Source organism: Ambystoma mexicanum, chromosome 1p, assembly GCF_040938575.1.
Source record: "Ambystoma mexicanum isolate Mex_15411 chromosome 1p, UKY_AmexF1_1, whole genome shotgun sequence".
Taxonomy (NCBI): Eukaryota; Metazoa; Chordata; class Amphibia; order Caudata; family Ambystomatidae; genus Ambystoma; species Ambystoma mexicanum.
In genome coordinates, this window is record NC_090921.1 from 1,315,590,170 (window position 1) to 1,315,614,037 (window position 23,868).

At 45.0% G+C, this 23,868-nt stretch overlaps 1 protein-coding gene across 5 annotated transcripts in view; it reads right to left on the reverse strand.

Moving 5' to 3' along the window:
* The window catches only part of LOC138453515 (CD209 antigen-like protein C), a 347,556-nt gene that overhangs the window by 84,443 nt on the left and 239,245 nt on the right, over positions 1-23,868 (reverse strand). For 4 of the 5 annotated variants that reach the window (XM_069606444.1, XM_069606469.1, XM_069606454.1 and 1 more), the window contains one exon: positions 11,481-11,632. In XM_069606444.1, coding sequence (XP_069462545.1) covers positions 11,481-11,632 — 152 coding nt within the window. Of the gene's footprint in view, positions 1-10,221; positions 10,645-11,480; positions 11,633-23,868 lie in introns of those variants that run through there. The other variant, XM_069606458.1, reaches the window with a different exon arrangement.

Below are 23,868 nucleotides of genomic sequence, written 5' to 3' on the forward strand. Positions count from 1 at the left end.
AACCTCACCCTATGTCCAAGGCCAGATCGAACGAGCTACCGTGTACCCAGGTTAGCAAGGGACATGAAGGAGTCAAGGGTCGCCCTCCTAAACAAATGCCTACATTGGCTATGGTCCATAAAAGGATGTTCTTTTGTGTCCAAGGAATCTTGGCAGGGTGTGGCAGAAGTTTGGACAATCAGCCGGGTGACATTGTGGAACTGGCATTTTGGGACTGGAGTGTGGCAAAGGCGGTCCTAGGAAAATGTGGGGGGGGGCAGTTGCTCGCCCAGGAGTTGCATTCTAATTAGCACTTATTTCCTTACAGACTTTGAGTGCCCCAAGAGGACAACCATGATACCCTCTCCCCTGTCTGGTGCTAACCTTATCCCTTTGGGACGTGATTGGTTTGGCCCTCTGGGGGACAAGCCCTTGCATGGTGGGTTATCCTGAAGTTAATGGGGCCTTCAGGTTCATTTATTTTCTCCCTCAGTTACTCTTGATGGGGTGCATTTTGTTATTATATTTTGGATTATTGATTGTAATTTTTTTTGTATGATGTTTTTCTTCTGTGTTTCATTGATTTTTTTAAATCTGAATAAACGTGTTGACTGACTGACTCTATCCTATCCCCCTGATTCTTCAACATCTATGTGGCTGCCATGGCATGGGTGATTGCCACCTTCACCTCTAATTTCCAGTGCTATGCGGATGACACACAACTATCTATCAGGCTACCCTCAGCCGCCTCCTCGTCCTTGCTCATATATGACTGTCTGTCTGCTATTCAGTCATGGTGTGCTGCAAACGACCTCTGCCTCAACACCACTAAGACTGAGATCGTTTGCATTGGGACCCCTGCTCCAGCTTTCACACTTTCTTTATGGCCGGCCTCCCTTGGCCCTGCACCTACCTGTGAAGCAAGAAACCTTGGGGTCATCTTTGATTCCAATCTCTCCTTCTCCTCTCACATTTCAGACATCTCTAAATAGTCTAACTATCAACTTCACCTGCTGAGGGGTACTCTACACTTTCTCACATTCCCCCAGAGGCTCTCTGACTCTAGAGCTCTGATTTTCTCCAGGCTGGACTATTGCAACAGCCTCTTCTTCAATCTCCCTTCTTCTGCCGTGCGCCCTCTGCAACTCATCCAGAACAGAACCGCAAGACTTATTTTTGGCCGCAAGCACAGGGACGGCATCCCTCCGGTGCTGAAATCCCGCCACTGGCTCCCTGTGGGTGTAAGGATAAAAATCAAGACCCTTTGCATTGTCCACAAGGCTTTCTGGAGCCTGGGAACCACCTACCTTCAATGCTGCCTACTTAAATACTGTCCCACACGAGCCTTCCTCTCATCTACCTCCAACCTTCTGCGAATGAGCCGGTTCTCCAAGCAGAGATTTGGTGGAAGATCCTTATCCTCAGCAGGTGCCTCCCTCTGGAATAGCCTCCCTGCCGCCCTACGTCTTGAGAAGGAACTCCTGAAATTCTGGAAACTCCTCAAGACCTTCCTCTTCTCCTCTCCCTTCTCGCTCCCTCTACCCTGCTAACCTAGTCCTCTATCCCTTCCCTCACTCCCTCCTATTCCTTACGTCATAGTGACTGGCCGCATGGCATACCTCAGAATCTCACTGGTCCCCGGCACCCTTGCCAGTCCTCACTCGCACTTGCCTCAGGACCCTACACACCACCCACACTCAAAGCACTGAGAAATTAACCAAAAAGAGTGGCTCTATCTGCACTTACCCCAGTCTCAACTGACCAGGTGCTCTTCCCTGTGATCCTCTGTGCACTTGTTCGATCCTTAAGCACCATGCCTGAAGATCGTTTATCTGTTTCTCCTCTGTCTTTGCCCCTAATTGTACTGTTAAAATTGCAGAATCGCTGTCAGGCCTATTTGATATATCCCACACTGTTAAATGTATTTTATGGACTTACTTTGCCTGTGCAGACTATTATCGTCTCAGATATTCCAGCGCTCTGAGTGACTGTTGTATTTTCCCTGTGTTCCCAACCTCCTTGAGTGCTTTCAAACATTTGCCTGTTTATAGGCGCTATATATATATATATAAACAATACCATACCATACTAGTTGAGATGCCTAGTAGTACCTCTTCATTTCATGGAGACTAACCCCCCTCTCAGATGGACCTATGCAGGTTTTGTAAAGTTAGCCGAGATGTCCTTACCTGATGAAGAAGTATATTAGTACGGATTCCACCCTATCAAATTCAGTTCTTGGAACCTCTAACAGGCTATTTTGTAGAATCTAAAGATATTTCAGGAGTGTACGAATTTTAAATAAAGCTGCTCATCCAAGCACAGTAATTGGTAACATGGCGCATTATATAATGTCATCCTGAAAGAGCTTTGTGTCTGAATCCAGATTTCTAAGCAGAAAAGTTTGACTATACCAACAGATGTAAAACCAAATGTATTTAAAAACAATCGTAGTTATTGATTTTTTGTTGCAATTCTCTGGTATCGTCTCATCACCTCCTTGCAATGGAAAAAGGCTTTCTATCACTTTAGGGCCACACAGCCTAGGATCATCCAGCAATACCAACATGTCATCCATATGAAGAGCCACTTACCTAATGGTTCCACTGCCAAAGTGAAGAATAGTGCAGCCAATAGGCAACCCTGTCTGGTGTCCTCCAACCGGGGAAATGAACCAAATGTCTCCCTGTGTATTCCTACACTAGCTTTGGGGTTCTCTAGAGCAGTCTGGAGCAGGTAATTTTGCCATCCCCACATCCCATTTTTCCAATAATAAATATAGCCAGTAGAGTGAATCAAAAACTTGCTCCATCCAGTATCGGGACCAACACTCAGGTGGCTAGTATCTCAGCCAGGATTTGTGTTGCCCCGTTCAGCAATGATAATGTTCTGTATGAGTCGCTAGTGGTTGAGGATTTGTCAGCCTTTGGAGCAACTACAATGGAGGCATGTGCCAGATCCAATGCAACCTTAGCCCCTTCACTGACCAAGAACATATTTAACATTTGCTTACTAATTTTGTCACCATTTTCCATGGCTGGGTTTCTCAATGCTGTTTTTGCATATTGTGCCTGGATCCAATGCACAGAGAGCCACGTTGATCCAGGCAGTGGTTCGGCGTCCAGTCAGTTACGAGGTGAAGTATGGTGCAGTTTGATGAGACTTCAGAACAGTGTGGTACGAATAGTCCACCAGGTTCAGTTACAAAGGTTGAGTGGATTAAAGACAATGGATACAGCTGAGTTGAGTCTGCAAGTCACACAATGCTTCCTGTGTTCTGAGTCGAGGTTCTGTACACAACAATGTAGTGATCCTGATAGTTCAAGGTGCTGTTTGAAAATGTGGTGGTTGTCACGCTTTCTAAGCAGTGAGCTGCTTCTGTTCAAGCAAAAGCAGTGATGTCCACAGCTGCTATGATGAGGCCTTGAACTGGTTCAATGGATGCAACGAGTGGTTCAAGTTTGATGACACTGCAGGTCCTTTGTAGTTTGAAGGCTTCAAGGACAGTTGGCTCGTGTCAAGGATGGTTTGAACTGGTGTAAAACAACCCAAAAGAGACTAAGGGTAGGTAACGAAGTTGGGATCATACCCTTATGTCGACCACAAATAACTTGAAAAGGATCCCAAACACACTATACTGTTTCATATAGACCACTAGTATTAATCAACTCATTTTTGTGCAAAAATATTTCAGCCTTTGGCCCAATTCAGTATAACTTTCAATCCTAGTGGGTATCAGTAATTTATAGACAACCACATTAGCTCAATCTTCAATATAATTACTCTTACAATCAAATATAAAATATGTTATCAAGTTTGCATTTTAAAATCACATATAAAACATAATAATTGAATTTACAAAAAGGTGATTAAAGTGACAAGTGCAATACAATATCTATTTCAAATTACAATATTTGTTGAAAAACATGTATACAGAGAACATTGGTATGTTTTCTACTTCCTCACCATAATGGTATTATCTGCTAGTCAGTACTTATTCAATTGAAGATATATTCAACTAGCATAAAACCTTGCATTTTTGATGGATACCTATGTGCAGGTCCTAATAGACAAAAATGTTCAATTTATACACACTGCTAACCATAACAGCATGAAACCCAAGAGGCCTTCTGCTTTGGAGTTCTCTGGTTGCTGTAAATCCTAATCCAGGGAGGTGCTTGGAGACATTAGTGATTCATTTTAATCTTCACTCCTAGTCTAGAGAGTGTAGGTGGACCTTCAACCGTATAAGGCAGCAATTAAGCTGGCCGGAATACTTTTTAAATGTTGTCAAAGCCCATGGGGTTAGCCCTCAGTCGGGATCAGACTTTATGATTAATTAGATCCAAATTGATTGCAAATCGGTTGAGAATGTCACTTCCCAGACAAAAGGCGGCAGTGACATCTCTCACGACCCAACAATTATGTTCTATGCTTTTGGTGCCAATGAACATTTTTCGCATACACCTGCTAGGCTGGAGATGTTTGTAATTTGGGGTTTCCAGACCTACTTTCCATTTGTCGATCAATTTAAATTTGGGAAAGGTCTGATCTTTTGGGAGTTTCCTGATTAATTCTTCGCTGATCAAGCTTCTTCCATTATTCAGGCATACTCTGGCGAGCATCGGCTCCTCCCCCTCCTTTAACTAAATGTGGAAAAACAACTGTTTGCCCTTTTTCTGAATATCCGTCAGACTTTGATCAGGCTCTTCCTTGTCTGGGTTCAAGGGACTCAAGGTTTCTTCTGATTTTGGACTGGTGTACATTTTTAGGGTGTTACTTTCCACTGTGGATTGCCACTTAAAACTAGGAGGAAGGCGGTTGTTTTTCAACAATGGAGAAGGGTTCTCATCACCAGTTTTTTTTCTCCTACAGAGAGATGACATTGATGTCTGGGACTCGGTTATTCTTGAAATGGAACTCTACATTTTCAGGGCATTGATCAATTACGTGACAGGTACCATTCAGGCTGACATAATTGGTACTCATTCTTAATTTTATGGGGCGGTTAGTCTGAGTCCAGAAGACCTTGTTAACACAGTCCATCAGAGGTGATAACCTCCTCAGTAGACCGTTCCACAATAAACAAGGTGTGCCATCTGGAGTCACAACTATCACCGGATGTTTCAGTCAGTGGCGTCCAATTTTTATGCCCAGATCTGCAGCCCCTCTACAGAAATATCTTTCTCGTTTAAATGTTGTAGTTGTCTTGGAAGTGGTGCAAATGGAATTTGGTGGGCCTCCCCCATCCTGAGTTTAGTTGGTCAAAGGCCCTTTTTGACAAGAGGGTGGCTTGGGATCCAGTATCCACCAGAGCTGATAATACACACTGAACCTGCACCTTGACTGGTGCATAAAATTGACCTTCTTTCTCCTCCAGGGAAGTGTGAGTTATTTGACAGCTGGTGGTCATTTTCTTAATATTGAACTATGACAGTATGTGATCTTGGGCAGTTTTCTGTGTCGGAGTTTGGGAATTTGTAAAATAAACTTTGCAACTTGCTGAGTTGTTGGGGAATTATCCTTTTCCCCAGCTCCTTGGCTGTCCCAAGTTACCTGGCAACAGTTTTCAGAACCTATTTGGGGAAAATTCACGCCCTCTGTTTCACTTCTGTCTGGCTCACGTGTTTGGGGTTGAATAGTTTCTGGTTCTGAGTCAGTCTCCATACTTAACCATGGTTTTTTGGGACACATTTTTCTTTGGGAGGGATCCCCCCATTTTTGAAAGAGAAGGTCTGCTTACAACAAGCCTTCAGGGATTCTTCTTCAAAGGGGATAAACCAGAGTACCTCCACAAAGTAAGTTCTTCTTTGGCCTCTCCTACTTACCCTTTGCTCTTTGGGTTCTAACATTTCGGTGGTAGAAGAGACTCTTTAGTCTGAGAGGTTATTAGGGGTTCTGTTTGGGTGAGATGGAAACTTCCTCTAGGGCTTGCATCTCCCCTCCAGCCGGGCACCCTCCTGAGGAACCTGTAGTTTGTCTGAGGTTTCCACCTGTCATTTTCCCCCATGCGGCATCAGACCTGGGTGTTGGGGAATTCTGGGGAGAAGGGTTAGGTTGAGAGTTAGACTGAGCCCTCAGCATGCGCTCCAGATGATCGGTCAGGTGCTGGACCTGTCGCTCCAGTTGTGATACCTTGTCTGGGTGGTAGGGAAATCTCAAGTCATATCTCTGATGCTCCCAAAAGGGTAATTGTCTCTTCTACCGGAGTAGCTCAGGTACTGGAAATTCCCCCCATTATTTTCCATCCTGAATCTCCCTTCTCCCAGGTTCAGGGATCTATTGTCCTAGAACGGAGGGCAGAGAGAAGGATTGTTTTGGAAGTTCTGGTTTCGGGGATATCTGGGGAAAAAGTTAATTTTGGGAGGTGGAGTGATACTTCTCTCCTAAGGGATGTTTGGAACGAAGTTTCCCAGGGCAGTACTTACCTGATTATTCCCCCCCCAGGGCGGGGGAGTGTATACATACCCCTGGATTGGTTGAGTACACTTGTGCCTCAGACTTATATAGGTGGCAGGGTCAGAAATATCATTGTTCTGGGCCCCTACCTGATTACCAATCAATTGGGCCGGGTTGGGGGGTCCCTTCGGCTTTCCATTTTGCTTGTTGGCAGGAGGGTTACTTTTAAGCCCCCCGTCTCCAGATCCATTCGATGGGTAGTTTTCACCTCTGCCACCTTTGCAGTAGCAAGGGTGTTAGATGGTTTGTGGGTATTGGCTGTATTTTTGCTCTCAGCAGGTGTCTGTGCATCATAAATCCTGGTGGACTGTTCAATTACCCAATCCAGGGTCCTATGCTTGTGAAATATACGCACCAACTGAGTCATTATGTATTTGGGGAGAGCATGGGAATGTGTAGTTATGAATTCCCTATTATTGGTGTTCACCCATCGGGAAGTCCGCTTTAACTCCTGCACAAACTCCCTAGGCATCTGATTATCCCCACACTGCAAGTTATATGCAGCCTTACGGGCCTCTTGTGGTTTCTGCTGGGTGGAAAAATATTTCAATATGGACGCCTCATAGGTGGACCATTTATGATGACCCTGGTCCTCCAGTCCTGCAAAGAAACTTGAGTACTCAGGTGAGAAAGTCCTGATCTGGAATTATGCCATCATCTTCTCATAAAGTTCCAGGTGCTCCCATACCGGGTACTTGGCATTCTTGTGGTATGGGGTCAGGAAGCTCTTTATGGCCTTGATTTGTCTTTGTGAGGAGGTCAAAGAGGCAATAGAGATAAAAGACAGCCCCATTCTAACTTTCAGACCCAGCACCCAAATTGTTACATCAGCAGGACAGAACAAAACTACATGTCCCATTAACCACCACGGGAAATGGAGACCAGGTGGGGGAAAAGATCAAATGAACAAAGGGAAGCGGTATAGATACAGCCCTGTCATGCGGTACAATGACTGATACCCACATAGCAGTACAGGTTGGGATGGACAAACAGTGCATGGAGCAGGGGGAGATATAAAGGCAAGCTGGCTGCAGGTGTGGGACAAACAGTGCATGGAGCAGGGTGGAGGAGTGAAGGCAAACTGGCTGCAGGTGTGGGAAGTGGGCAGGAAAGGCGGGTGGAAGCTGAGAGAAGGGGAGGAGCAAAGTATGAGTTAAAAGAAGCCCCGGGAAACTCATCAGCTGTCTCTCATTACAGCAGCAGCCCTGGCCGAAGACCATAGAGGAGTGGGAGGAATCCCCAGGTGATGTACATTGGGCGTACTAGGAGGCTGAAGGCTCGGCACCGCAGAGATCCTTATTAAGAGGCAGAGCCTCCGCCAGGAGAGGCTCGAAGAGCGGCAGCGCCGGGGGGCACTACTGAAGCAGATTCACTGACAAGGAAAGTCTGGCTGTAAACCATTTTCAAAGGACAGTGTTTCCGTAGGTTTACCCTCTCTGTTTGTTTTCCTTTTTTTTAAAACCCAATTGGGACAGCTGGCGAAGGAATGGAAAGCTAGTGTCCGGGGAAAGGAATTTATGTGACCTGATTAATTTTCTTTCAAAGAGGAGCCAAGCTTAAGAGGACATTCATGCGAACTCTGAATTGATCCACCTTTTTTCCGAGCAAGCCTGCTGAATCACATTTAAGCATGTTTTGTTGTTTATAACGAGAGACTGTGTGAAAATTTAGCTCAGCAATAAATCATACCTTGTGAACCCTGCATTTCGACTACAGTCTACTACTTTACAGTCTTATTGGGTCTTTCACAAAACCCATGCTCTGTTTCGCTGTCTATTTCTTACCTGAGTTCATTCACCTTCTGACTCAGAGCTTCTACTGGTGCTCCCTTCCCTTGTTCTAGGTGCTCCCTATATCTTTGAGACTGGGAATATCTCCCAGAACCACAGGGTCTGGACTCCTCTCGCCTGGACCAAAGTGAACCCTCAGGGTCACTCTCCCTGAATTTACTTTCCGGCCCAGGATAGAACCCAGTTTCCTCATCCCTCCTAGCAGTAAATTTTACCAGCTATGTTTGTGTGTCCCCTCCTCCTAGTGCAGCTCCCCTTACATAGCAGCAGTGACACCACCAATTTTACAATCTTGGGGAAGAACCCTGCCAGAGTTCTCACAACTAGGATTGAACAGTTACCCTTCTCTCTCCTCCCAAACCCAGCCTCCCAGTTAGGATTGGTTTAGGGGTCTGGAGCAAAATATGGCAATTCCCGTTTGTAATCACCATTTGTTCTCCTTTCAAATTTGGCAAAACATAGTTGTGTATCAATACTTCATGATTTGACCCGAATCTGTCATAACATACATATTTTCTGATTCAGCTAATCAGGGTGAATTAGATAAGTCACACAGCAGGTCCATACCTTGTTGCCCAGCCATGTGGCACTTTTCTGCCATTTCCATAAAAAGCATAACAATTATGAATATTTAAGTTATTACCTATTTCCCAAATTGTAATCTCCACCCGTTCACCAACTCTCACATTTGGAACAGGTTCAGATGAGCCAGAAACCTAGTTTAACTGGCCATTACAGTACCATGAGTCGCAGGTGGAGGAATGTTATATCACTACAGTCGCCTGGAAATGACATAACAAAATTGTACATAAATGCAAACAGTATGCCTTATGGATGCTGAGAAAAAGGCCCAAATCATAATAGCCCTTTTTAATTAATTGAGAATCTTCATGTGGGACAAATGGCCATTCTCTTGCCTTCATTCCATTTGTGTTGGAAACTTTCTCTTTGAAGTTGCTGCACCCATTTTTACACATAGTGGTCATGCTCCAGCCAAGGGGAACTTGTCCTGCAGTCACTGCCCTCAGAGCCAGCCAGTCTGGGGAACACTGGGTTTTGACACCTTTAGCAGGACACTTTATTGCAGTGGTAATTAGATGCGAGATGTAACTTCCAGACTGGCAGTGGGAGATTTCCTTGTGAAGTTTGCCCATAGCCAGCAAAAAAGGTTTGCCTTGGGCTGACATTTTTCCATGAAAACAACGTGGCTGTTCAAATGTCACTGGTATTTTGTATGTGAAACATAATATACATTGCTTTTTGTCAACCCCATTACGACCCAGGCGGTAAGTTACCGCCTGGGCCGTGACCTTACCACCATGGCGTAAACTACGTTTACGCCATGGTGGTTGGCGGACTTACCGCCCCATTCCGACCTAGGCGGGGCGGTAAGTCCCCAATCCCCATTTACCCTTCCCCATTCCCATTTTTGCCCCATAGGGCATAATGGGAGTGGGGAAGGCGTTAATTACGCCACCGTAAATTACGGTGGCGTAATTAACTCCATGGTCCCTTAGCGCCATGGTTTTTAACACCTGCTAAAAGCAGGTGTTAAAAGCACCATGGCGCTAGGGGACCTCGTAATCAGGCGGTAAGGGTCGGCGCTGTTAACGCTGCCGTAAACCCCTTACCGCCTGAGTTGTCTTTTCCCTGACATTTTTCTGTTAGCAGTGATACATATTCTCATGTAAACTGCTTTTACTTGCACACACCTATGCAAGCCATTGTTGTGTCACTGTTAATAAATCCTGTTTTCCATGTGAAAGGGATCTTTCATTCCTCCTTATTTTGTGAATTACAATGCTGCTTATCCTTTGGTAGTGACAGGTAAGCCCCTTTTCCACATGGCTCTTCAATTTTACTTGAAAGAAACACACAGGCCAAGCCGTTTTTGGTTCAGTGTTTAAAGTCCTGCTGTTCATGTGAAAGGGACTTCTTTTTGGGGCCTCTGAATGCACTCCACAGGATCAAGCTCCTTACTGCCAGAAGTAAGTGGATACAGGAGATTAACCATTATTTAATGCACATATACCCCATTCAGGAGATACATTTACTTGTGTTTAAGACATTTCTCACTTCAGTTTATAAAAACAGAAAATTACTAACTTGTAATAGCCGTAAAATATGTATGTCCATCTGTATCACAAGCAACCATCATTCAGGAAATTTGATTAACTTGGGCAGATGTTCTGGATATGTTTAAAAAGTAATTTGACCATAAATGCTAATTAAGGTACAAGTCTAAATGGAGGTCCTGGTTCGGAGACATGTAACTTTTTTGTGGGAATGATCCAGGACAGATTTTCAGATGTTGTTCTGTTTTGACGGTCCACAGCAAAACAAACTCCTCGGTTACTTCTTGATATTTTGATTTAATTAAGTTGCAAATTTGGTGGTGGAAGGATGCTGCCAAGACCTGGGGAAGTACAGAATTTGTTCTTGGTTATAGTGTGAACGTTCAATGTATTACTTTTGGGATAGCTGATGAGTTTTATTGTCAATATATGGGGCAGCAATCACTACACAAATTCAAATGCTGTTGCTAGGTTGACTCAGCCCTTTGCCCTGTCAAGGAGGATACATTGAGCATCATGAAATTGGGTAAAACTTACACCTATCATTGCAAAAGGACTTAGAGTGAAGGGGCTTCCAAAATGTTTTTTTTTTTAATAAGATAACACATTATTATTATGTGAAAAATAAAATAAACAGTATCATAAAATTCAAATAGCCCTACTGTTATTAAAATATGTGGTTTATAATTGAGAAAATGTGCTTAGTGTGTATATCAGTGATCCTCCAATGTTTGTATTGTGGGCTGTATGGTGAGTGCAAGTGTTTTCTTAAGAAAACTAGAAGAGATGGATTAATGTTTACAGTATATATACTTTGTTTTGGAAATTATGATGAATGTTATATTATTTTGTAAAAGAAGCAAAACATTTCAACAAGAAACCAATACAATTGTGGCATCTGCCTGACCTTTCCCCATAAAGCAATAACTTAGCAACGTGTCAGAATCGAGATAGCATTTATTGAGCAGGAGGGAATGGCAAATGATCTCAATTCCCAAGGGCGCTGCCATCTTGGAATTGTGTACCCTGCCGTTATCTAAAATATGGGAAACCGCAGTGAAATAGCATTGCAATGGACATTTAACTCTAAATCGTTGAAAGAATTTACAGTTGTATTTTTTTTTAAAAAAGGATTCATATATTAACTTTAACAGGTTTGAACAATGTTTTCCTTTACCTGTTTATCTTGGCTTTGAATTTTCACGAATTGGGAATTCATACGTCTACAACTATCTCTGCTCTCTGTCCAATTCATCAAGGCCGTGGAAAAGAAATAACAGCTTCCAGAGTGATGGATCCAATTGCTGGCACAGTATTTGCAGGTTGTATCTACACATGCATGAAGCAATACAAGTCATACATAAAGATTAGCAGCAATTCAAAAAATCAAAATCCAAAAAGCCTGTTTCACTTTGTTCTATATTCATCTACTATATTCTAATTTCAATGGGACATCAGTTCGTATAACACCGAAAGATGAAAAATGACATTGTATATATCACTGAGATGGAAATAAACATTTACAATTCTTATATAATATATCTTTTTAAGGCAACGTGTTCATTTCCCATCACTAGATGAAAGCAACAGACTACATTTACATTTGCAGCAACACCCAGACAAAGGGACACAATATTTACGGTTTCAGCATTCCCTGTAAGCAGCAACGCATCCAACATACAGAATCACACCACAGAGAGTACTTGAAGCACATTCCCCTTTCAGAAAGAATAAATATTTTCAATAGCGAAAACCACATACACGAGGGAGATGACCCCTTTAAAACATTCAACCACCAGTGAGACAACAGCCAGATGACACTTGAGAGACAGTGGCCCTCATCAGGAGGTTGGAGGTAACCATGCGGCGTGGAACACAGGATGAATCTTCATGTGCGGAGGTAAGTCCAATTTCATAGCCACTGGATTGATAATGGCTTTCATGGTATATGGACCTAAATATCTGGGGTTGAAGGTAGAGGTCCCTTCACTGGTATGTGCTTCGACGACAACCAGACTTCATCTCCAACCTGATATTTGGGAGCTTCACTTCTATGCACATCGGCTGATTTATTGTACCTTTCCTTAGCTTGTTTTGGATGATCCGTCGCTTGTTTGAAGGCTTGGGAGATGGTAGAGTGCAAACTTTTCACAGCTGGCATTTCCAGAAGTTGCAGTGGGTCAAGATTGGAAGTTTGTGGATGTAACCCGTAGATTGTATAGAAGGGACTTTGACCTGTACTGGAGTGCAGGGAGTTGTTATAGGCATTCTCGGTGATCCATAAAACATCCTTCCAGCTGCCTTCAGTTTGATGTAACATGCACCTGAGATATTGCTCTAAGGTCTGATGTGTTCTCTCTGTCTGACCATCAGTTTGGGGATGGTGACTGGTGGAAAGCTTTACGTCGATTTGAGCTAACTCGCAACATTTCTTCCAGAAGCGTGAGATAAACTGGCTGCCACAGTCTGAGATTAGGATGGAAGGGAATCCGTGAATTCGAACAACCTGCTCCAAAAATTCTTTAGCCAGAATTGAAGCTGAGGGCAATCCTTTTAGTGGGATGAAATGGGCCGTTTTCGAAAATAAATCCACCACTACTAAAATTGTGTTGAACCCGTCACAAGGAAGAAGGTCCATTATAAAGTCAAGAGATAGGGTGTGCCAAGGTGTAGGTGGGATGTCTAATGGCTGAAGCAGGCCCGGTGATTTCTTTTTCTGGGCCTTGTTTTGAGCGCAAACACCACAGGATAGTACAAACTGCTTGATGTCTTTACGCCATGTCGGCCACCAAAAATGCCGCTTGACCTTGGCCTCAATTTTTGCAATTCCGGGATGACCTTCTACTAATGAGTCATGGTAATGTGAGACAACCATTTCCTGAAGTTCTTTGCTGGGTAGGTAGAGACATCCTCAAAAATAGGGTAATTGGTCAGTGACTGAATGGTGAGGACTTTTGGTCAGCCAATTCTTTAGGGCGTTGGAATCCATGAGATGAGGGATTTCTTCTTGAATGTCTTTTAGCGTTAGAGACATAGTAATTCCAAGAATCTTTTAACCAGGAATGATGGGCACAGGGTCGGGATTGGCGTATTCCTCGTCTACTCCTATACGGGACAGTGCATCTGCCTTGCCATTTCGACAGCCAGGTCGGTAAGTAATTACAAAGTCAAACTCCACGAAAAATAATGCCCATCGGAGTTGACGCGATGATTGAGCTTTTGCCACCTTCAGGTACTGTAAATTGCGATGGTCTGTAATTACTGTGATGGCATGCCTAGCTCCTAAGAGGTAATGCCGCCAGGCTTTGAAGGCCGCCTTAATGGCCAACAGTTCCTTATCCGTAATAGCATAATTCAACTCAGGAGCCGTAAACTTCCGTGACCAAAAGGCTACTGGGTGTAGTTAACCAGTTTTGGGGTCCCTTTGGTAAAGGACAGCTCCCATTGCCAGACTGGAAGCATCTGTTTCAACCACGTATGGAAGATCTGGATGAGGGTGTTTCAGGATCGGGGCTGAGATGAATCTTTGTTTTAGCTCCTGGAAGGCTTTCTCAGCCTCTTCGGACCATTGAAATTGCTTGTTTTTGCGCAGCAGAGTGATGATGGGGTGCACTAGTTGTGAAAATCCTGGAATGAAACGCGATAGAAGTTTGCAAATCCGAGCATGCTCTGAACTCCTTTAATCGAAGTTGAAGATGGCCAGTTGAGAATGGCTTCAACTTTTCGTGAATCCATGCACACGCCATGAGGGGTTAATACAAATCCAAGGAACTCGACCTCAGTGACATGGAAAAAACATTTTTCCAGCTTTGCAAACAGTTTGTATTGTCAAAGCTTGTCCAAAATGGCCCGGACATGTTTCACGTGTTCTTGCTCTGAACGAGAGTATACCAGAATGTTGTTGATCTATACTAGGACACACACATCAATCATTTCTCGCAAAACATTGTTCATGAAATACTGGAACGCCGCTGGGGCGTTGCAGAGGCCAAAAGGCATCATCTGGTATTCAAATAGCCCGTATTTGGTGTGGAAAGCGGTCTTCCATTCGTCCCCTTTCCTGATCCGTACCAGGTGGTATGCTCCGCGAAGGTCTAACTTGGTGTAAATTCGGGCATCTTTAACTTGATCCAATAGGTCAGGAATCAAAGGCAAAGCGTAACAGTTTTTAACAGTGACCTGATTCAATGCGCGGTAGCGATGCAAGTCCTAAGGTTACCTTCCTTTTTAGGCACGAAGAATAAGGGCGATGCTGCCGGGGACTTAGATGGGCGAATGAAACCGTTAGCCAGGTACTGGTCTAAATATTTTCTCAAATGCAGGGTTTCGGGCTCTGTGAGAGCATAGATTCGACCGCAAAGAATCTGTGCTCCTGGTACAAGGTCGATCTGACAGTCATATGACCTATGAGGGGGTAGTGTGTTGGCTTGATCCTTTTGGAATACGTCCTGGTAGTCTTGATATACCAGAGGGAGGGAATTGGTTGGTTTCATGATCATCGTCGCTCCAGTGACCAAAGGTCCTTTAGTTGGATAACAAGTTTGAGCACAGTCGACTGAGAAGGTCAACCTCTTGGCACGCCAGTCTATGTAAGGATTATGTGATACTAACCATGGAATTACCAGAATTATTTGAAATTGTGGAGCATTGATTATATCAAACACTATGGTTTCCCGATGACCGTCTTGGCACAAAAGAGTCATCTCTGTCGTAGAATGCGTTACTGGACCCGAAGCGATTTCAGTTCCGTCGACTGTGGTGACTAAGTCTGTTGTTGCCTTTTCGCAAAGGGAAAGGTTCATCCTCGAAGCCAACTCTTGATCTATATAATTTCCAATGGCTCCACTGTCAATGTATGCTCTGACTGCATGCATTCGAAAGGGCGGTTGGTGGTTTATAAGGACCATCGGCAAAACTAGGTGCGGGGTCTGGGAGTCCTTCTTTTCGCTCGACAAGCAGACCTCTACGCCTGCCGGGTGGAGAAGTTTTCCGGCTCAGACTCTGCTTCAACCTTACCAGCGACTCCCACTGCCTTTTTAGGTGGCCTTACTGGGCACTATTGAAGAAAATGGCTGGCTGACCCGCAATACAAACACAGTTGTTGTCTCCTCCTATCTCTTTCAGCCTTGGATAATGGCCCACGCACTCCTCTGATTTGCATGGGTTCTGACACGTCGGTGGTCTTGGAGGCGTTTTCCTTGGGGCGTACAAATACCCTTGAATCGATTCTAGCACGATCAGCCTTACTGTTCTGCAGTCTGTGATCAAGCTGGACCACCAAGTCTATCTACTCAGCACAGTCTCTCGGCGGGTTAACCACTTGAGCTAATACGCCCTTTAACTCCCCTCTCAGGCCGCGGTAAAACAGCGTTGTTCGTTTGTCGTTCGGCCAATCAGTTTCCACAACCCGTCTGTTGAAGGTCGCAATGTAAGTTAGCAGATCCTGGTTGCCTTGACGCAAAGACAGAAGCTCATTGTCCAATGCCTGACCTTGGCAGCGCCGGGCAAACAGCTTCTCCATATCCAATTGGAATCTTTGGAAGTCTCTCAAGATGGGATCATCCCGACTGACCAGCGGTACCGATCAGTCAGCAGCCCTGCCACTAAGATATGAAAGTACAAAGGCCACTTTGGACTGGTCGTTCAGAAAGGCTCCTGGCCTGCAGAAGAAGTGTAGACGGCACTGATTCATAAAAACCACATACCTTTTTGGGTCTCCAGTGAATCGTTCTGGGGGTGCCAAAGGTACAGCTCCTGGGAGGACCACCTGAACTGGGTTGCTTGATGCAGGGGGTACCGTTGACCCCACTCCAGGTAGCGGCGTTTGCCCCTCCTGTGACTGGAGAAACTGTCTGGCGAGATCATCTGTGCGGTCCTTTGCTATAATCAGTTCCCTTCGTAAGGCATTGGTTTCTTGCCTAGACGAATGTACCTCGGCCCTGAGTTCCCCCAAAAGCTGAGCTAGCTGATCCGTTTCCAAGGTTTCCATGACGCACAGGTACAGAATTTGTGTAAGGCTTTGCATTCTGTCACGCTCACCTGGTCTCCACGGGGGCGTGCTCGTGTACGAAGGACGATGTCTGCACTGGTGTTGTTCTGCTTTATGAGGGCCTGCTTGCGTCTTCCCTTCTGTCTTGCCTCAGGAGATGTTCGTCTGCAAGTTGAAACAAGATATTAGCCAACTGTATGGAGTTGGTTTTGGTTTTCACCTCCTTCCGTGTTATCCTTCTCTTTCCCTGGCTCACCTTGTCTATTATGTGGGTGAGCTCTCCATCCTGCACACTCTCTGGCAGGGGCGCGGTTACTCACTAGTTCCAGGATCGAGTTACTTCACTGATCCGATGGAGGTTGCTGCAGTGGATGGACCGGAGTAAGCAGGTAAGTCTCTATTCCAATAAAAAGCTGCTTTAAGTCTTTGCATGCAAGATATCTAATGTTCATTTTTTTTGTCTATCAGGTGCGGCACAAAAGCGGTTTTTGGATGATGGATGACTCTCCTGACAATGATGTGCAGGATTCTTGCCAGTAAGTAAAGCGCTGTGCGAGATGCGCTAATAGTTCGCTTTATTTTAGCCTTTTTGTGTGCGACCAACCTGCAGGTGCAGCGCTTTTCCAGGAAAGAAGATGGAAGGTCCGACCGACGGAGTTGAGATGCAGCGCGATACAGAATGATGGAGAACTGCTCGCTGGAGTTCCTGGAGGAGGCCGAGTCAGGTGCGTTGCTACCCGAGAGGGTACCTTCTATTCTGATCTTTCACAGATGCAGCGGCCCTTGGATAAGCGTGAAGGCGAGGTCCGGATGTTCTGCAAGTAAGGCCTTCAATGCCTGAATAACTCTTGTTCTTCTATTTTCACAGGTGCCGATGGATAGAAGACTCTGGACGGGCATGGCAGAAAGGAAGCAAGAACTGACACGGTGAGCGTTACGCTGCAGGAGTGCAGATTAACGCGAAGCGTGTTCAGTTTGCAAGGTGCGGTTTAAATAGCCTTGCAAGTAGTTCCAGGAGAATAGTCCCCTTCATCGTATCCTGCCTCCCAGGAAAAATAGTCCCAAGCCACACCCTGTACTGAATGGCTCAGCATCTTAGAGCCAAATAAATGGACCATGTATTAAACGCTTACCATGAGCCTGGCGCCAGCGGCGCCAGAACTGAGCCCAGGTGAGCCTAGCTGGGGCCTGGGAAGTCCGAAAGGAAGCCAGAGTCTGGGCTGGGCTCGTGGTTTTCAGGGTTTTGGGGGCATGCACCATGACAACCAGTCCGATCACTCAAAATAGGACTAAGGGCTTAGGATTTACACAAGGCAGAATTACTAAAGAGATGTCGTGAGCACTAGAAATCAAAGGCAGGATTGCAAGAATGATTCTGACGGTATTACAAGTTATCAGGTTAAGGATAGGATGACTTAGAGAGGGGTACTAAGGACAAGGCAAGGCAAGGTATACTATGGTTTTCTATGGTTCCTATTAATACTCACAGTTCACTTTAGTTTAGGATTTGGGACAGTCAGCATTCTGGTCACCAGACGGATCTGGTCTAACAAAGGACAGCCAGACAAAATCAGCGGGACAGGATCAGCTGGGCAGGGACTGGATACCAAAGGATAGTTCTGGTCACCGGATGACACAGGTACCTCTGGATGCAGTTACTTGGATTGGGCAGGTGTGCTAGTCTCTGCCTTTCTCTCAACTGGTTGGATTTCCAAGGGAATGATGTCCGGTTTATGGGGTAAGTTTTACAATGTCTAAAAACTCCCACATTTACTTTACTGAAAATCTGATTTTGCCAAAAACATAAATTTACACCATTGTAATCTCTTGGCAAATTATACCCACATGTTACATATTATGTGCAGCACATCTCAGTTCCATCCTCAAGTCTGTGGGACCTTGTTTCGCCCTTCTGATAAATTTTGGTAATTTTGAGCATGAAAGTTTGTCCTAAAATTCCATAATTTTGTACACAGATGCAAATTATCCCAAGGCATGTATGTACAAAAATGTTTGTTTGCAACATTGATACTTTTCAATGTATCCTCAATACTTTGCCCTTTCTGTCCCCAATGTGTCAGTGAGTTCTACCATGTTTCTAAAGCAAGCACGAAAAATCACTTTTAAACTGCGACATTTTCTTGCTGCAAAGATAGAAGTCTTTAAAGTTTATTCCTGAAATAGTTTTGGAGAACAAAAGGCAGTCTCTTTGTTCCTGTGTCCATTTTTTTCTGTCCTTCAACTGCTGCCAACTGTTATTTCCTTTAGAGCAGTGTGGGTGTTCCTCCCGTCATTGAAGTTATTTTGCCACCTTCACACCTCCGGCTTCCTTCCCTGGGAGCTTCATTGTTTGGGTCCCAGCAGAGACAAAAGTCTCTTCAACCCCGTAATTATCAGGGGGTTGTCAGTATCTGCTGAGAGAGAGAGCCCTCCTTTTGGTGCCACCCCTCCAAGAGGAACCTGTTTTTCAACTTGCAGCTCCAGCCACCATCATTTTTTACCCTTTAATTTCTGATCTTAGATCCAGAATTAAAGCAAGCTTGTTGCATAAAATAACCCAGGTTATATAATCTCACCAGCAACAAACCCCTTCATGTTGCCAAAGACTGACAGGCTTTCATTCACCAGTGTACTGTTCCAACACACAGGCATTTCTTTTTCTTTATTTTGCAAAAGCCATTTTTTTTACACGTGGTGCAGCTGGCCTTTCCTTCTTGAATACAATTTTTCATCTCCAGCAGCTTGACACACTGTCTTGCAGCTGTAGTTATTCTCTTGAAGGATGGAGTTGGTTTGCAGCACAAATACAGGTTCAAGGTTATATACACAATCACTACAACACACTTTGTACTTTGGCAATACTATAATGGCAAACATATACAGGTCTACCACGCTTTCTATCGATTCCTTTAAAATGTGTCCACAGATAACAGCTCCAACTGCCCCAAAATAGCATACGAATCATATTATAAGATGAATCAATGATAGACCACAGAAAGAAAGCAAGTTAGATCAAGCAATGGCAGAATACTGGGTCCCTACCAATTAGACACGGTTCCGTGTGAGGATCCCCCACATGGGCAACCTGGAAATAAAGCGTATTGACAAGCCCAGTCCAATTATGTTCAATATAATCTCTATTCCTTCTAAAGGTTCTACGACCCCAAAGTACCAGGTTTCATAGAGTTCTTCGATGAGTCGTCGAAGGGCCCTTTTTGAGTTCACTACCTTTAAGGCAGGAGCCACGGGTCATCGAGAGTCGTTGAAGAAAAAGGGTGAACACTGTTGTTTGTGGCAGCAGCTTCAGTTCTTGCGGTGCTCGTTGACAATCGGTCGAAAACGTCCTGCAAGTTTAGGTGTGCGGTGCACCTCAATGACGAGTGTTCGTTGCTGCAGAGAGGCAATGAAAAGTTTTGGCCCAGCAAGGGCATCGGATCATCAGGGTCTCTGTGGTCTTTGGGTGGCGGAAACCCACCAGTGGATTCTCCTTTGTCATCAGCGGCCTTGACTTTCTCCAGCAGGATGAAATCGGTCGATGGTGATGAGCAAGGGAGTCCTTGGATCAACTGTCTTAGGCAAAGGGCCACTGAGCCTCCGGTCGGTGACAGTGATGGACTACAATGTCCGGGCGCTTCGCTTCATGATTCCCCGGCGGTCCCCGTCTCTGGTCAGCAGCCTTTTGAGTGTCTGATGTCCAGGGAGCTTTGGCAAAGATCGGCTTGTGCACGATGGTCCCTCATAGCTCAGGAAGAGATCTCCAAGCCAGGTCCTCTCTTGGATCAGTTCCCTGACAGTCACACAGCTTTCAGATTAGCAAAAGACATCAGCAGCATTTCTTCCTCTTCCAGTGGGTATCAAGGTTAAGCAACAAGTATCAACTTCAGCTTCTGAACAATTTCCATCAGTGAGAGGCCCCCAGATATACTGTTGATCTCCCATTCACTCTGCCGGGTCACACTCAGGCAACCAATCGTTCAGAATGGCATTCAGGCAGGCAGGCAGCCAATCAGGCTCACAGTGCATTCAGGCCATTCTCCTCCCTCCAGACACTCACAACACGGAATGTGTATTGGGACCCAGCCATTCAGCACTCCACACTGCATTCATACCAGTTACAGGCAGGGCTTTGTCCGTTTTTTTGTCACATACCAGAAACCAGACACCCATAACAAGAAGTGCATATTGGTCACACACTCCATTCACCCAGGTCCCACCCCAAGGGCGTACCCACAACATACAGTCATTGGGAAGGCTTCAGCCAGTCTGTCCTGGACTTCCCCACAATACCATATATGGAACTTCCACCCAACAGCCAGTCGGGGGTAAGGGACACAGTCAGGGCTTCCCAGGACTTTGGGAAAAACAAGGTAACAGGCAATAGAAAGCAAGAGGCCACAGGGGCCATCTTGTTTCCAATCAGGAATCACCTGATTCCAATGGCAGGGCCTGGGTATCCGAAAATGGAGGCTACTCAGAGCACCTGTCAACTTCAGCATGGAGCTGTCACCAGCCCATAGCCTGCTCTGTGGGCCACACACAGGTGCTCAAAAACATACACTAGGAGTACAGGGTTGTATTTGTATTTTGTTTATTTGTATAGCGCGCCTGGCCCAAAGGCATCTGGGCGCATATCTTAGGTTACAGTGACATAGTATACATCAAGAACAGTGACAATATACAGAATGTACATACAGTCAAATTACTTACAGGATATTTACAAAGTATTTACATTCAGGGTGTTTGCCGGACAATGGCAATAACATTGGTACAAGGTCATTCCAAGGAGGATTTATGGCCGATGTGGCAGGTGAGAGTTTTGAGTGTCTTGAGCAATCAGCCACAATTTGGCTTTGCTCTTAAAAGAGTGGAAAGAAGATTCCGATCTAAGTGGGTTGGGAAATGAGTTTCACAGTTTAGTGGCAAGGACCGCGAAACTAACACTGCCCACTTTCTGAAGCTTGAATTTAGGTAAGGGGAGACAGTGAACTTGAGCTACTCTCTGAGGACGGCTAGAGGTGTGGGGAGTGAATCAGCATGCCAAGTAGATGGGAGCCTGGTTGGCCAGACATTTAGGCGTAAGGGTGAGCGTTTCGAGTTTGACTCTTTGGACTACTGAGAGCTTTCGTAGGCTGCGTCTGGTGTCACAGATGGGCTGATTCCTAGCGATATTTAGAGCAACCCTGATGGCGTTTTTTTGGGTGACCTGTAGCTTGCTTAGATTTTGTTGACCCGTCCCTAGATAAAGGGCATTAAAATAGTCGAGTTTTCACATAATAAGGGTTCTGGCAAGGATGGTGCAATTAGCAGTAGTAAGGAAAGGATGGCAAGCTGTTATAAGTTTGCACATGTAGGCAGATGCTGAGATTACAGCATTGGTTTGTCTGGAGAGCGATAACATTGAATCGAGATAGATGCCTAAGGCTGTACTCCCACCCATGGGTGCCATAATGGTATCCCAAGGATCTGTTCACCGAACCAAAAAGAGGAATAGCTGCACGGTCAGGAGTCCCACATGCACTCCTGCTTGGAAAACAAGACAGAACATACATAATAAAGCAATAAAGGACAAGGATATGGAGGCCCTGTCCCTCCAATGCATTTGCAGCATTACACCCACCCCCCTCCCCAGCACAATCGTGCTGCTCAACAGTACCACACAGGGGATTAAGCAGCACACACCTGCCATGCTCCTGCAACTACTCTAAACACACAGCCCCCTGACCCTCACCAAGGTCGCTTTGCCACAACCAAGCGTACCCCATGTACCTCACTAAAACACTTTAGCCTCTAGGCAGGCAGGCACAGCTCCATCTCTCTCAGACCCACAGCAATCCACAGCTTTAGCACTAGATTGCGTGTTACAGCAGTTTAAACAGTGCTTCCGCCTTCGCCAATCATGCTGAAGGGAAGAGCCGAGATAAGAAGGCATCAGAGCCAAGAGCCCAAAGATCAAAGAATGTCCAATCGGACATTCAATTAAAAAGAAGAAATGAAAGAGCAGAAGAAATAAACCATCAATTACACTCCACTAGGGCTATAAATGAAACAAAAAAAAGATTCATCAGTTACAATGGTCAAGTCCTAAAAATAAAAGTGGGGGGACTCATCAACAAACGCAAGGGGATGTGACATCGCCAGAAATTAGCATATCAAGGGGAAATATGCACATCTCATTAAATTGGCTGTTCATAACCACCCAAATTGCACTGGACGAATGGCATTTGCCTTTCATAAAATCAACACACACACAAAACCAAGAGAGGATATTTTCTTCTAATAGTGTGTGTGAAAAAGGTAAAATGTGTTCATGATTTAAACTCCAAGAACCAATGCAAATGTTTTCCCTGGAACTTGCAGTACCGAAATGAGACATTTCACCATTAGTTGTTTGTTATTCTTCATCAGGTTATATAGTGCAGCGGTGAAGTGTCCAGCCTGCAAACCTGATTGCTGCGGTTCAATCGCTGAGGTCAACTTTAACTCATAAATTCAAAGAGTAGCTGGGGGGGGACTGAATCCACCCCTGAAAAAAGTGGATGAAATCCGTCCACCCGCATGTACCCTCGACTTGAGCCCTGAGGTAAGGAAACATACCTCCAATTAGGGCCGGATTTAAGAGGTCCACGGTGGCAAAGGATGTGTGGGCTGGCCTTAATTGCATAAAGAATGATATTACAGAAAATGATATCACAGAAATAGTCTTTAATATGCAAATGTATCATGGGAAGTTATATTAAATACACATTGCCATGAGTAAGGCAGGAGAAAAATGAACTAGGAGGTCCAGTATATGAATTGTCACTTTTATTATTCGCCTATGTGGCAATATCAGAAGTGAGCAGAACGTGTGAGCTTAATACCTTGCAGAGAATTATAATGTTGCTAGAAAAGGCATTGCGGGGTAAAAGGATATGCCCAGGAGCAGTGCTGGAAATTGACAAAATGTACTGGGGGAACCCACCCACTTGCGCGCATGTGGGGAAGTAGGGGGTGGATGGTCAGTGGTGCAGGTGGGACTGGGGCCAATTGTCAGGGGTGTGGGCTAGACTGAGGGTGAAGCTATGTGTCGAATGATATGCATGCCAGCAATATAGGATTCTGGCTGCTTTCATGATAACAAAGTGCTTTTTGCGAACAAAAGAATGACCACAAACGTATCTGGTGTTAGTAATTCAAACATGCATTCCTTCTGAGCATGCATTGCACACTTGGTATGGTGTTCATTTCCTCTCTCAGAAAAGTCACCTTGACACTCAAATGTGTGCAAAGCATGAGACGTATATACACCTTTTTATAGTTGTGTTGTCTAATTTGGGCTGGTGAGCAAAGGATGACTTTCAGATGCAGTCTGTGAAGTCATTGGTTATCGCTGCTCAGCTGCATGCACAGAAACACTGCATCTGGAACTGTGTCTTTATGCCTGAAACTGAGCGGCAGCTCTCTGCCCCTGACTGTGTGCAAGACTTGCAGCAGTTTCCAGAATGCTGTGTCTCAGACACAGTGATAAGGAGACTCACTGCAGTCGGGGTAGAGAGTTTCCTCAAGTTGGAGATATTTGGACCCCCGTTTTTACACC